General features: G+C 43.5%; 1 protein-coding gene across 3 annotated transcripts in view; it reads right to left on the reverse strand.

Moving 5' to 3' along the window:
• Positions 1 to 11,705: 11,705 nt before the first annotated feature.
• The window catches only part of OTULIN (OTU deubiquitinase with linear linkage specificity), a 50,357-nt gene continuing 45,943 nt past the window's right edge, over positions 11,706 to 16,119 (reverse strand). The window contains exon 9 of one of the 3 annotated variants that reach the window (XM_074945017.1): positions 11,706 to 14,648. In XM_074945017.1, the coding sequence (XP_074801118.1) occupies positions 14,454 to 14,648 (195 nt within the window). In that variant the 3' untranslated portion in view covers positions 11,706 to 14,453. The remainder of the gene's footprint in view (positions 14,649 to 16,119) is intronic. The other 2 variants (XM_074945020.1, XM_074945018.1) reach the window with 2 other exon arrangements.

Genomic DNA, 16,119 nt, shown 5'->3' on the forward strand with positions numbered 1-16,119 from the left:
AACATACTTCAACTAGCAATGTTTTGCTAATAAGTTCCAATAGCATCTCACTTGAAACTCCACAATAATTGAACTTAAGTCACCCTAGATACAAAGTCTGAACCACCCACTAAGCCAACAGGGAGGCTCAGTAGAGAGTCATCCTCTGAGTTAGATGTCAAGTCTCCAGCAAAGTATCCCACCCACATGACTCAAAGCACATAAGTGAGCAGACAAGAAGTTACCATTTTTCTGCACAATACTTCTACTAAGCCTCGATGTGGAGCAGTAGACGACAATGATTTTGAAGGTGAAAGGGCCTTATAAGGTCCTCCTTCGGAGACTGTTCACTGGAACACTCTCCTCTCAAAAGAAGGCATCTGTGGGTGCCTGCAGATTCCAGGCCACACTTTGCACAGCTTTTTGCACTTCTGAGGCTAACGCTGTCTGTGCCCAGAATGTGAGAATCACTCTTGGATGGTGGGTTTTGTTGCTTTTTAGAATAGTTTTGCCTGAAGTCCTATGGGCCTCCAATTCGCAGCATCACATCCATGTTGCAATGGAGGATTATAATATTTTCTTAAGGAACAATGCTGAAGTGCTTTAAATTGCAGAGTGTAGCTTAGGTTATTTTGGAGGCTTTTGAACTTCTACAGCACACAAAACATTTCATGTGCATGTTCCAGGCGAGAACAAAATGAAAACAGTACTATTTCTTGAGATTTGTAAAAAGATATGTTGACGTTGGGTATAAAACTTGGTACTGTGAGTACTACACAAGCCAGTTTCAACTGGGTGGAAAATACAAGTCCTTCTAGATTAGAGGTTCAAACAGTGCCAAGGTGAAGACAGGCAGAATCAGGTTAATCTCCATGATATCCTATTTTCTCAGGTGAAATCTTGAGTTTGACTGACCTCTGGAATCGGATTATGTGATGCTCAGAATAAGGAAGTGATTATATATTGAGGATACTACTTAGGGCTGAGAGTTACATCAAGAAGGCTGAAGTGTTTAAATGCTTGTTTTGCTTCAGTCTTCACTAAAAACGTTAATGGTGACCAGATACGCAACACAATATTAACAACAAAAGGGGGGAGGGAGGGAGAGAAAGGAATGCAAGCCAAAAATAGGGAAAGTACATGTGAAAGTATAGTTAGATATGTTAAATGTATTCAAGTCAGCAGGGCCTGATGAAATTCACCTTCGGGTATTTAAGGAACTAGCTGAAGCAATCTCAGTACCATTAGCAATTATCTTTGAGAACTCATGGAGGATGGATGACCTCCCAGAGGACCGGAGAAGGGCAAACATAGTACCTATCTTTAAAAGGGGGAACAAAGACGACCTGGGGAATTCCAGTCTGCCTAACTTCGATACCTGGAAAGATAATGGAACTAATTATTAAACAATTTGTTAGCACTTAGAGGATAATAGGTTTATAAGGAATAGCCAACATGGATTTGTCAAGAACAAACCAAACTAATTTCCTTCTTTGACAGAGAGTTACTGGCCTAGTGGATAGTGGGAAAGTAGTAGACATGATTATCTTGATTTTAGTATGGCTTTTGATATAGTTCCATGTGATATTCTCGTAAGCAAACTAGGAAAATGCCATCTAGATGAAATTACTATAAGGTGGGTGCACCACTGATTCGAAGACTATACTCCAAGACGAGTAATCAATGGTTCACTATCAAACAGAGGGCATAGCTAATGGGGCCCCACAGGGGTCAGTCCTGGGTCCAGTACTATTCAATATTTTCATTAATGACTTGGATAAAGGAGTGGAGAGTGTGCTTATTACATTTTCAGATAACGCAAAGTTGGGTGGGGTTGCAAGTACTTTGGAGGATGGGATTAGAAATCAAAAGGACCTTGACAGATTTGGTCTGAATTCAAGAAGATGAAATTCAGTAAAGGTAAGTGTAGAGTACTTCACACAGAAAGGAAAAATCAAATGCACAACTACAAAGTGGGGAATAACTGGCTAGGTGGTAGCACTGCTGACAAGGCTCTGGGGGTAATTGGGGATCACAAGTTGAATGAGAGTCAACTAAGTGATACAGTTGTAAAAATGGCTATCATCATTCTGGGGTGTATTAACAGGAATGTTGTATATAAGACATGGGAGATAATTGTCCCCCTCTACTCAGTACTGTTCTGGCTTCAGCTGGAGCAGTGTGTGCAATTCTGCATGCCAGACCAGGAAAGATGTGGACAAATTGGAGAGAGAGTCCAGAGTAGAGCAACAAAAATGATAAAAGGTTTAGAAAACCAGATCTATGGAGAAAGGTTGGAAAGACTGGGCAGGTTTAGTTTTGAGAAAACAGGACACAGGGTGGATATATGGGGGGTGGGGTGGAGGAGACACCAGATAGTCTCCAAATATGTTGATGGCTTTTATAAAAGAGGATGGTGGGCACTGACAGTAGGACAAGTAGTAATGGGCTTAATCTGTAGCAAAGGAGATTTCAATTTGATATTAGGAACCTGCTAACTACAGTAAAAGCTGTTTTATCTGGCATGTTGGGTAAATGGGGGGGTGCCAGTAAGTGAAAAATGCCAATTAACTAAGAGAGTTTGGGTGTGGGAGGGGGTGCAAGGGCCCAGACTCTGGGAGGGAGTTTGGGTGTGGGAGGGGGCTCGAGACAGTGGCTTGGGGCACAGGAGGGTGTGCAGGGTGCCAGCTTAGGGGGCCGCTCACCTCAGGAGGCTCTCTGCAAGCAGCCACCTGTCCCACTACTCCTAGGCGGAGGTGCAGCAGCCAGCTCTGCACATTGCCTCTGCCCACAGGTGCCCTCCCACCCCCTCAGCTCCCATTGGCCATGGTTCCCAGCCAATGGGAGCTGCATTGCTAGCACTCAGGGTGGAGCAGGGCAGGGGCAGCACGCAGAGCCGCCTGCCATGCCTTCGCCTAGGAGCGGCCGGGACAGGTCACCGCTTGTGGGGAGCTGCCCCAGATGAGCAGCCCCCCAAGCCAGCACCCCGTGCCCCAAGCTGCTTCTGCCCCACACCAACCGGACTATAAACTGGAATTTCAATGAAGATCAGAAATGCTGGTTTAGAGCTTTCTGGATGGTGAAGTTCCAGATAAAACAGCTTTTACTGTATACAGGTAATTAAGCTCTGGAACATGCTACCAAGAGAGGTTGTGGAATCCCCATAATTGGAGGTCTCTAAGAATACCTGTCAGGGATGGTCTAGGTTTACTCAGTCCTGCCTCACCGCAGCGGGCTGGACTTGACCTCTTTAAGTCCCTGCCAGCCCTACATTTCTATGATCTTCCAGGAACTGAATGCTGTATTAAATTGAAGACCATCCTGGAGGAATTAGAGCATGGCTGGTATTCCTGTTTCCCATGTCCCTGTTTCTTGCAATAAATCATTTGCTCTTACATGTTGCTGTGCTGTAGAATCATTTCTGGAAGACACTGATGATCTAGTGACTTGAATGACTGGATTCCGCTAGGATTTACCTCCAAGTTTCTACACTGATAGATTTGAGAAGTCAAGACTGGGGTGTAACATGACAGAATAAGTCCAGTCTCAGGTTTGGGTACGGCAATCTCTGCTGTGTCAGGGAAACCAGGGGAAGGGGGATTAAATTCTCTGAAGAATAATGTTACTTTCTCTCACTCGTGTGTGTTTTTGGTTTGGTTTTTAAACTCATGAATTCAAGGCATTGAAAGATATTAAGAACCATGGTGTGTGTAACAAGTTCTTACCTCTCAGGACTCTGCTGCTTCAGTTTCCCTACGGCTTTGCATCTGTCTAGGCCTTTCTCCCAGGCTGCTAGGCCATTGTAGGTGTCTTCAGTGAGTCACAGCACTGAGGTGGAAATTCACCCTTTCCAGAATGTAAAATAATGGAAATTCAAACAAACAGTCTTTCACTTCATACTCTTCAGAGCACAGCTCTGCCTCTATGGGTCTGTTCTCTTCAATGGAGGCTTTAGCCCTTCTGTTGGCCTGGACCCTCCTGGGCTCCAAACACCAACAAGATAACCACACCATCTCCTGAGACAGTAGCATAGGGGGACCTATGCCTCCCCTCTGTTATAGGTAGATTGCCCCACCTTAACTTCCCACTTTGCCCTGACTTTGTTTCCCTGGGCCATTTCCTATGCCACCTTTACATACCTTCCTCAGTCTATAAACACCTCCTCAGTCTTCACCTGTATCCCAAGCCAAGACTCCTCAGTGGCCCTTTCTCAGCTGTTTTCTAAGTGGACAGCTCATTCCCAGTGCTCCTTTCCCAAGCACACTAATGTTGAACTACTCCTCACATCTTCCTTCTCTCTGGAGTCACTCCCTTCTCTTAACTGAGCTACTGGCTTCCCTTATATAATCCTACTAGCTACATGACTCTTCTTGCTCACCTGACCCCTCCTGGGGCTACATTTCCCAACATACTCCTGCTGAAACAGATAAGCCCAGTAATATCTGGGTAGCAGCAGCAGCTCCCTTAAAGGAGCTGTCACATGTGTGGTTGAGCAGGCTGAATACCAACAGTACTGACAACCTATTATCCCATGGGGAAATAGTCTGCACATCTTGCTTAATCGGTTTCACATATTCTGAAAACTCCCTAGTCACACCCATCAGAAGGGGAAGAAACACTGTTTTCCTGCTCCTTTTTTGCTCACCTCATATGGGTCGACTTCTCTTTTGTCTGAGGCAGCTTCCATTTGCATCAGCACTGCCCACTGGGCCTTCAGGAGTGTAGGTGGGGAATGGCTTCATGCTCTGCCTTAGCAGATACAAACTAAATTCAACTGAGCCTTTTAAAAAATCATTCCCATCCTCCTCGCTGGGGGGAGCAGAGTTAGCTACTAGCCTCCTCCACAGGGAGTCAAGGATCCATTTTAGAATAGGCCTGGGGAGGCTGCCACCCCTCTTCTGTTTGGGGAGATGTGCTCTGGCTAGGAGGGGGTGACATGCTTGAGGAACAGAGGAGGGTATTTTGAATGCTTAGCTTCAGTTAGATTCAGGCCCTTCCTTCCCTGCGTCTTCCATGACAACAAAAATATCAGGCTGTGGTAAAGCAGAAGACAACAACTGTGCCTCTTTACCTCCAAGAGCCTTCTCCTGGCCTAGCAAGGGTTTGTGGGAACATGCCGAAGGCACTTGCAGAAAAATTAAGGATTATCCTTTAATGTACCACCCCTCTTTTCAACACCACGAGCTAACCCACGCCAGGATTGTTCTCTTACAAGCTGTTTCGCTGCCGGCTCTCCTGCCCACACCGATGTCAACAGCTGGACAGAAGCAGTTGTTCTATCAAGTCCTGCTTGGCTATACACCATGAAAAGGAGAGTATGCTCCTTTGGTCCAGTCACACCCACTTCTGACCCAGTCGCCTAACGTCAGAGACAGGAAGCAGAGGAGCTTCCAGAGCTAACACAAAGCCAGCAAGGAGGAATTTCTCACTCTCAGAGTCCCCTTCAACTCAACCACCTCATTCACTGGAGCAAACACTCAAATTTAGCACTTCAGAATCAGGGCCTAAATGCTATGCCAATGCTGGGAAGTGGAGTCCGCTGCAGAAGAGAAATCCCAGAAAAGGCTAAAAGGGTTGGGGGGGGGAGGGGGCGGGGGAAGGGGACACAATTCAGGCTCTCACATGGCCCTCAACCTTGACTGTTATCAAAATAGCAGACACTTGCTGCAGATTTTTTTTTTTAAACGACTGCTCTTCGCCTTCTACACTAAACCATGTTTTATAGCAAAAAAGGAAAAAAAGTGTTCAGAAACAGAGGAAGGGCCGAATTCTGCAGTTCTTACTCAGGCAAACCCTCTCCTCCCCGCCCCGAGCTACAGTGGGCAGTATTGTGTCAAATAAAGGCTCTGGCACTGGACCTAAAGCAGGCGTTATTTACATTTAATTTTAACGTGTTCTTTTAAATGACAGTAGAGTTACATCGTAACAATTGGAAAAGCAGCATACCAGGAGGGACCACTGATCATCCAGTGACACCTCATGTATAACACAGGCCATAGCACTTCCCCAGCATAATTACTGGAAGCCATCTTTTAGAAAAACACCCAATCTTAACTGAAAAATTGTCAGTGATGGAGAATCCACCACGACCCTGGGTTAATTGATCCAATAGTTAATTACCCTGTTAAAACTTTGCACCTTATTTCCAGTGTCAATTTGTCTAGCTTCAACTTCCAGCCATAGGAGCGTGTTACACCTTCCTCTCCTAGACTGAAGAGGCCATTAATTATATATTTGTTCCCCATGTAGCTACATATCGACTGCAATCCAGCTCAATACATCAGGCTCCTGGAGTCTATCACTCTAAGGCATGTTTTCTAATTCTTTCATCATTCTTGTGGCTCTTCTCTGAACTCTCTGCAATTTATCGACATCCTTCTTGAATTGTGGGCACCAGAACTGGACAGCACATTCCAGCCGCAGTCGCACCAGTGCCAAACAGAGAAGTAAAATATCCTCACTACTCAAGATTCCCAACCCAGGATCACATCAGCTCTTTTGGCCACAGCATCACATTGGAATCTATGAACGAACAGGGCAAAATAAAGCTCTAAAACTTTCCATACTCTCTTGCCTACAGCGACATCTGCTGGCAATCAGTAAAAGCGAACTTTCTGACGAGCTTGTACCTACTCCCTCATTCCCTGTCTCCTTTGCAAAGCCAAAGTTAATGGTTTTTGTGCAGCTCTCCATAGACTGAGGGTGGGAGGTAGAGGGGAACAATCTTTTTTCCTCCCACAATGCCCCACTTGCAGGGTAGAGTATAAGTGACAGTGTCCTTATGCAGTAGCTTCTGCAGTCTATCCTATTGTTCAGTGCAGTATGGGGGTTTGGGCAGTGCTTGGTGTCTGTGAGGGAGGGGGTGAGCCTCAAGATGCAGCAACCCCCCCCCCCCAAAAAAAAAAACCATTTAAAAATTGAGCCAGGTCACTTTAAACAGTGTTACCAAGCTACTGCTGGCAGATTCTGAGAGAACCCCAACCCCAGTTTTCAGAGTACTTGAAGCACTTTGTTTCGGACAGAGGACCTGCACAGTCCTACACGCCCTGTATCCCCTCGGGCTTCCATACGTAGCAGAACTACAAGAGTTGCTCTGCACTTCAGACCTTCCTTATCTGCCAAGGGTGCAGGGAGCAAGACGGTCTTAATCACCGATAACTGAAATCTTGACCTAAATCACTCACTGACGTAAAATATGAGTGAAAGAGTCCTAGACCACAAGGAACCTTAATTGGCCAGTTTTAGTCCCCTTTCTTCCCCTCAAAGCAATATATTCGAATCAAAGCAAACAAAAACAGACTGGAAATCCTGGAGTTACGCTATTTGAACGTTTAAGTAGTAGTAAAGGTCATTCATAAGTGAGCATTTTCAGTGGAAATGAAGCACAAAAAGGAAGCTGTTTTGAACATTGAGTTCAGGCATTTAGGCAACCCTTGACTCCATACCATTATTCCTTAATAATACATTCTGAGCAAATGTAGCAGAACATCACTTATCTTAATCATTTTAACTGTTTTACTAATACACACACTGAGTCAGAGTGTAACAGATTATTTTAGCTAATTCACTAAACTAATGTCAGATCCGAACTCACACTGAACAAGTCTTAGGTTTTTGGGTCAGGAATGGTTTTTTCAGATTAATATTTTCCATCTAATCTGGGAAAGAGATGCAGACAAGGCAAAAATATACCGCCAGTGGTTTTTGCAATCTTGCAGGTATGTCCATCTCACGCAAGAACATAGTTAAAAACTGAGTGACAAGAAACTGTCCATAATACTAACAACTTTATATTTATGGGCATTCAGAATTAGGTAAAACAGGCATTGGTGCCCATCTTACTGAACACCGCCACCTACAAAAGGTTAATCTCACATTTCACATGAATAAGATTGGTGGTTCACTCATGATATTAAAAGAAAAATCATATATCCCATCTTCATGCTCTGAATCTTGTTAAGGTTGGATGGGGACTTGAGAAATGTAGGTCCTGTTCTCAACTGACACATTAACAAAGTATCTCAGACAAGTCACCCTCTTTGTAAGGGGAAAACACACTTACATGCCTCATGGATGTGTGCAGATACCTTCATTAACATTTGCACGATGCTCAAATTCTATGACGAATGCCACAGGGGGGAAAAAAAACAAACCAAATTCCCCCCCCCCCCCCAAAAAAACCAACTATAAATTATCATTTTTGTGCCCTTCATCACTCCAATATGGTATAATTTGCACCATACTTGCACAGGACGAGATGTCCCAAGCCATATATGTGATTGGGCCTCTGACAGACAGAGGAGCTTGCTCAGGATTAGGCCCAGATTGGAAACTAGGCGGTTGTCTCATACTCTACTGTGGGCCAAGCAGTAGAGAGTGTGCACAGAAAGACTGAATACCCCCTACACACCATGGGGGCCTCTGTGAGAAGCAGAGGAAAGAGGGCATGGCAGGGGGTTAGCTAATGGATTCACACACACAAATATACAAGGGCCAAACTGTCTGTCTGGTGGAGCAGAACCACTGTTCCCCTCCCCGATAACCCACAAGCCCTGGAGCACATCAGCTCCGTTACGCTTTTCCTTTTACTCAAGATTTCTTTCATTTTAGACTTTGGCCAACAGTGATAAAACCCAATGAAAGAAACAAACAAGGAGTAAGACACAAAATGAAGCAAATACTCAGGAGTGACGGGTGTTGAATTATAACATGACCAGGTTCCCATCAAACTGTATCCCTCACAGCTAGCAGTTCAATGGCCCATAATGTACACAGGTTTTCTTGCCATCCTACCAGCTTACTTTACCTTACTGGATCATGGGCAACAAAGCATTGGTCACCGGGGCCATCGCTTCTCCTCAGCTCCAAAGCATACGCTGCCACGCCCAGTCTCAGTCAGGGTTTATTTCACAGCAGAGGTTAACAACAAACAGAACTCAATCCTTGGCCCCAGGCTTCAGCGCCATCCCTCCCAGGGGTCTCTGGCACTCCAGCATCCGGCAGTCAGCCAGCTGTTCCCCTTCCTGGAGCAGCAACCACAGGGCTGCTTCACTGAGCCCCCAGCTCCTTGCTTTAGGGACCCACCACAGGGGCTAGCTCCATTCCACTGTAGCTTTCCCTCCGCAGCCTGTCTCAGTCTTTCCTCTCCAGATACCTACGAACCGCCTTTCATAGGCCCAGATGTAGCCCAGCCCTCTTCAATTAGCTGGACTGGGCTCACCTACTCCAGTCCAGGAGCACTAGGTCTATCCACAGGGACCAGATACTTTATGACAACTAGTAACTCATGAGCAAGCTGGCAGGTATGAGCCCCTTTGGCATCTGTCATGTGGGGAGGGAACCTGAGAAGTCTCTCTCTCTCTCTCTCTCGCTATTAGACCTCTTAAAAAGCTAAAGCTTTTCCACCTTAGCTTGGGGGGCGAGGGGGTGTCAGAAAAATTCCCTTATTTATTTCCCAAGTTACGTCTCTTCTGTCTCTGAGAAGCCATGTTTAATGGAAACCTGCTTAAAGCTGGTTAGATTTAGAGGACAATCAAACATTTCTTCATTTAATGACAAGCTCCTAGATTATACTCAACCTAAACCTATGGTATCACAAGAAATGGGCACACTCATACAACAGATCTAAAATGGGGTTTAGCCTCCTTAATATAACAAAAGGATGAAAATGAAATAATTCATTCGCTGCACACAAAAGTGCCAGTTATGCTCTCGAGATACTGTGCCGTGATGCCGTCACAGCTGGTACCCATTGTAGAGTGCTGGGATGGTCGGACAATCAATAGTGTTCCAAAATTTAAACATCACCCACCTACATTTTCTCTCTTTTATTAAGCACTTTTATGCACTACAGAGCTGATCTGTTACCTTTGTGCTCTATTGACAAATATATATTTCAGTGTTTTCAAAAGCAGCTAGGAATAAATATTCAAATCAATGCGTATTTTGGCACTGACTAAAATGGGAGCAGAATCAGGCCAATATATATTTTTATTCAGCACCCAGAAGCGGGCTAGCTGCTTCAAGTAAAAGAGAGACATGGTCCCACCAGTGAAAAGTTTATAATTTTTCAGGTTTCATAGTGGTAGCTGTGTTAGTCTGTATCAGGGGGAAAAAAAAAATAAAATAAAAAGGAGTACTTGTGGCACCTTAGAGACTAACAAATTTTTTTGGGCATAAGCTTTCGTGAGCTACAGCTCACTTCATCGGATTCATACAGTGGAAAATACAGTAGGAAGACTGTGTGTGTGTATATATATATATATATACACATACATACATATACACATACACACACACACACAGAGAATATGAAAAAATGGGTGTTGCCATACCAACTGTAACAAGACCAGCAACCACATAACAAAAACACTAACCCAGGAACCTATCCTTGCAACAAGGCCCATTGCCAACTCTGTCCACATATCTATTCAGGGGACACTGTCATAGGGCCTAATCACATCAGCCACACTATCAGAGGCTCGTTCACCTGCACATCTACCAATATGATATATGCCATCATGTGCCAGCAATGCCCCTCTGCCATGTACATTGGGCAAACTGGACAGTCTCTACGTAAAAGAATAAATGGACATAAATCAGATGTCAAGAATTATAATATTCATAAACCAGTCGGAGAACACTTCAATCTCTCTGGTCACTCAATTTCAGACCTAAAAGTCGCAATTCTCCAACAAAAAAAAACAACCTTCAGAAACAGACTCCAACGAGAAACTGCAGAACTGGAATTAATTTGCAAACTGGACACCATTAAATTAGGCTTGAATAAAGACTGTGAGCGGATGGGTCATTACACAAAGTAAAAACTATTTCCCCATGCTAATTTTTCCCCTACTGTTACTCACACCTCCTTGTGAACGGTTTGAAATGGGCCATCCCGATTATTGCTACAAAAGTTTTTTTTCTCCTGCTGATAATAGCCCACCTTAATTGATTGGTCTCATTACAGTTGGTATGCCAACATCCATTTTTTCATGTTCTTTATGTACATAAAATCTTCCTACTGTATTTTCCATTGCATGCATCCAATGAAGTGGGTTTTAGCCCACGAAAGCTTATGCCCAAATAAATTTGCTAGTCTCTAGGGTGCTATAATTTTTCAGTTACACATAACACAAGACAGGCAACAAGTAGTAAGACTAGAGGGGAGAAATGCACAGACTATGTGGGAACAACAAAAATCAGACACCTGACTGCAAAGTTCTCATCTCTACCACCTAGGTGCTCCGATACTACAATAATGGGAGTCATGTAAGTACCTAGCTAGGTAGCTGGATAACAAGCTAAGGTATCTGCTATATCTTCCAACACATTCCAGTTTCAGTGTTTTAACTGTTGCCACCTATAGGCCCAACCCTGCAATCTTCACTCAGAGCTGCTGTTGCTGTCATAGGTAAGCGCTCACTGAAGAATACTCAAGGGCACAAGAGTAACTGGATCACACCACCACTCTCCTTCTCCATCCACTATCTCAGTTTCTTCATTTATTGTCTCCACTGAGGTGGCATCCACCACACTGTAGGCTTGTTCAGCTAAGTATAGGAGAAAATATAAGGGTCTGAAAGCAAATAACTGTCCACTCTGGAGCACCAGATAAAGGAAACACTGCAGTCAATATTAAAATTTAATATATTTGAAATAGATGTTTAGTTGAACATATGTATACAATGTAACTGAAAACTGAGTTTTTTGCATTAAAATATTTTCATGAGTGTAACATGCAAGGCCGTTTCTATTCTCCGAATATCCTGAAGTGTCCTGTTCCCACTGATGTCAGTCGTAGTTTTGCCACTGACCTCTACAGAAGCAAATTCCAAGTTTTTAGCAGTATTCAGGCTTCCACCATATTCTATGGATAACAATTATGCAAGTCTTTTGGGCTTGATGCCACAACCCTCACTTGCACACGTTGCCCTACAGGCACCAGGACTGCTCACATAAGTAAGGACTGCAAGTCTGCACCCTAAATATACCTGCACATTGCACAACTCAAAAAAACCCATGGATTTTTTAAAGTGTTTTGTTTAGGCTCATACATTTTAGTCTCAAGTACAATAACCCTTCTTAAAAGCAAAAAGACAGCAATGTTCAAGATAGAAAATTAATCAGAAAAAACTGCTTATGTACTATTTTTCCATTAAAGTCCAGGTGAAGTGAAACAACTAATGCAAACTTTTAATTTGTAAGTATCTTCTCCTTTTCCTTTGCTATCGGTAACTTCTCTGGCAATTTCTTGGTTATTCACATGCCACTAGTAAGTTGATAGAAACTGCAACAAGCCTTCAACCCCCGGTTTGATCTCAACATATTCTTTATCACAACGTTTGTTTTGCTCTGCCCTTGCAGCTTCCAGGAACCTTTAACACAAAACATCATGCTAATAATTTTCCATAGGGTAGATATAACAAAAAGAGAGCCATTACTTATTGCTAGTGTGTGAGATCTAAGTGTGGTCAATACATACTGTATACTCTAGTAAGCACACTACACTCAGAATATCCAGAAGCCTGCAAATACTACATGGAAAAAACGCAGTAACTACTTCAGACACTAGTTAAGAACTGGGGGTCAAATTCTGCCTCCCTTTATGCAGGTGAAAAATCAGGAATAACTGACAGCAGAAGTTGGCCCTCACCATTTAAAATGAAAAAACTTAAATCCCACGTAAATTGAGGAATCATCATCAGGCTGTTTTCAAAAAGCAGTTCTTATGGACTAAATATGCAAGAGAAGTTTAGAAGACAGTTCAAACAAACAGCACAACCCAATTTTCCATATTGCTGTGTTTTTTAGTATACCTTTAAATAAAATGACCCTAACAGGTCCAATCCTATTGGACAAAAAGTGCATCGTAGAAGAGGACAGACACTCAACTACCACTGTCTGGTTTGCATTCCATTTAAAGTCATTTTTACTCCTATTCTGATCATTTGCATGCCACATTTCAGATTTAAACCAATTCATATGGCTATGATAGAAAATCCTGAAACTATGACCACATTGCAGGGCACTGCTGCATTACTATTCCAATTTACTTTTTTAGAACACTTGTGAAAGGTGCCGGATTGGAAGCCCTGAAGAATGGCTGGCCCACAGGAAAACCAGAGGCAGCAGTAGGGCTAGATTCACACTGCATGCTCATTTGGCTCAACCCCAGCCAGGTTTCTAGTGCAATCTCCAGATCCATTCAAATCCTTAGCCTCTCCACTGAGACTTCCCATAAATATGCCAATTATGAGAACAGCTTTTGTGATATGGGCATGTGTCCACTAGGAACTGGATTGACACTAGTTTATTTCACATACTTTCCCAAAATGCCACCACATGTTAATGGCTTTCAGACAATACAGAGCTGAGGAGGATCTAAACTTCTGACCTCCAGGCAAAACTACTCTATAACCCCAATCAAGTCTCTTTGCCATGCCCTTTCAGGGGAAATAATTATTATTATTTTTTCCATCATACCTACTCCCTAGTTTACACATTTTATATTCTATTATACATAATCCATTTAAGAGATTTGTTCCAGAGAGTGCCATGAAAATTCATTTACACCAAGCAACAGAGACCAACTTTATTTCCTAGTCAGGTATTCTTTAAAGAGAGGTTGTGTGTGGGGTTTACAGACCACACACAAAGGCTAAGGGAGTGAAGGAGCAGTACAGGGCCCATCGGGCCCCACCTCTCAGCAGCTTCAGAACATGCTCCAAAAGGAGGGCCTGCTTAAAAGGGGACTCTGACAGTCAAGCAGGAGAAGAGTGAAGAAGAGGCGATCTGCATGGAGGGAGCCAGTTTGCAGCTTCTGGGACAGAGCAAACCACAGGAGAAGGGTCTCGACTGTGGGTAAGACCTAACTGGAAGGCTGGGGGCTTGACCCTTTTCCCTCCCCTGCTAGCTGACAAGGGAGAATATCTGGACACTGAAAAGTGAGCTACCCGTTTGCTATCTGAACTGCTGAGATTTATGGGGAAACTCTCTGCTGGGAGGGGACAGAGTGCTGCAATCATCCTCCAAAATGAAGAGAGAGAATGGGGATGTAGGAAGTGGCTCAGAGGAAGCTGGTCTGGGTTTATCAGCAAGAGACGCTCCTCTCCCCTTTCCCTTGGGTTGGGATCTGGTGGAGAGGGAGGACCCAGGTCTCTCTACCTTCTCCCCACCAGGGAACAACAGACCCTAACTCAGCCACCATGCCCATGGACCATCCAAGCAAGGCCATCTCAGGACTTTGGGGACTGCTGAGTCGTGGCATGTCCACTAGGCCTGCTAGCCCCAAGTCAGCCCACTACAAAGATCCTATTTGGAATTTCAGTTCAATCCTTTGTAACTCAAGATCCAAAGTACTGTAGGTTTCACCATGTAAATCTCATCATGACTTTATTTCAAAATAGTGTTGGAAATTTAACATCCAGGTGAGACTTGGATATCAAATTTATAAATCTGCCAAAATCTCTTGTTTACAAACTAGTCTCTTCACACATTCTGACTGGAATATTATAATGTCTGTCATCTTCAGTTATAAGAGTCACCACAGGCCAGTCCTCCTCTGGGTCATTAGGATAAAGTGTGATGAATTCATCAGTGCTGTATTTATACAATCGATAAACTCTGATGGTATACTGCAGAGCATATGCAAGAAGAAACATTTCCACCTAGGTTGAAAAAAAAAAAAAAATCAATTAGAATGTAATGCATAATACTAATGTGTATTTTTCCAGGCACGTTATTCTGTACAAGAGGACCCTTAAAATGGAGAATGAAGCTCAGATACTGAGATTCCCTTGCATGAGGAAATTCGCTGAAATCCCATCCTCAGGGTGCAAGTACACAACGATTTCACTGTGTACCGGTTACACAGTATAGCCAAAATTTTTAATCTCAAGTGCTTAAGGCAGTGAAGTAGTTTGTTCAAATGTTTGAAAATCAAGACACTTCATTTCAAAATGAAAGCTGTGTGTTCAAGGCTTTTGAAAGAAATAATGCCACTTATTTCAGTGCTTAAGGTACTTATCTTTAAGCATTCCTGATAGAAAATTGTGGACCTATACCTGTATCATTTCCTGAACAGAGGCTACCAACCACTGAATGCTCCTTTACTCCACTGAGACAGACAGGAGTCAGTCCAAGTGCACTAGATGTTCAGAATTCAGTCTAAGACACGTAACTACAATGGGGTCAGATAGATTTGACTCCCCTTGGACAAAGCCTGAAGTCTTACATTTAAAAAACAAACTGTTTAAAGCACTTTGATATACATTTGCTTTAGTATAACTAAAGCAGCACTTAATACCTACTATAATTTTTTAAACTTACACGTAAGAATTGTAAGACAGTGAGGGGGAACCTCTGCTTGATGCTGCTCGTGCTGTAGAAGTTGGATTATTTCAGGACTTTAGTTTCTAGTGCTACACATGTTAAAAGCAGTAACACTCTCTTCATAAAAGAAACAGAATTTTAAAAAATGAGAATGCATATGCACTCAGAATCCATGTCCCTACTCGTCTTTAGTTTAATGTCCCTCAAAGGAGGGAAACGAGGACACGACTGCAGAAATAGCTGGAATAGAGTTGAATTGTGCCTTTAAGGCACAGCGGTAAAAGCTAAGGCATGGTACTTCCCCAGGAAATGCCAGGAAGAACATGAGCATTGCACCACCACCACACTTGAAGGTACGGCGGGCATCCACTGACATCTGCACCCAGCCAATTCTTCCAGTTGGAGCAAGGCTGATGGTAATGTGTGTATGCATGCAGGTTAGGACCATTGCCCCCGCCCCATTTCGTAGAGACTAGCACTGTCAGCATCATTAGCCTCTGTAGTCCTTGTGCTCAGCAAGTACAAGAACCTTATTAGGCCTGTTGCCTGCATGGATGTGAGGTAGCAAAGGAAGGGTTTCCCCCAGTCCTTCCCACCTGTCTTGTGAACTCATACAGGGCCAGGCGTATCCTGTTCTAGTCATAACTTATCAGAACAGTCTCATTGATTTCAATAGGATGAGTCATCGAGTAAAGTTCAACTCCATGTGAGTAAGGGTGACAAAGCTGGACCCCAAGAAAAGCCAACAAGTTAAAGGCAGGTGATAGCCGACTTTACTTGAAAAAAGGTGGAACTAAGCACCTAGTC

The sequence above is a fragment of the Natator depressus genome, chromosome 2, assembly GCF_965152275.1.
Source record: "Natator depressus isolate rNatDep1 chromosome 2, rNatDep2.hap1, whole genome shotgun sequence".
NCBI lineage: Eukaryota > Metazoa > Chordata > Testudines > Cheloniidae > Natator > Natator depressus.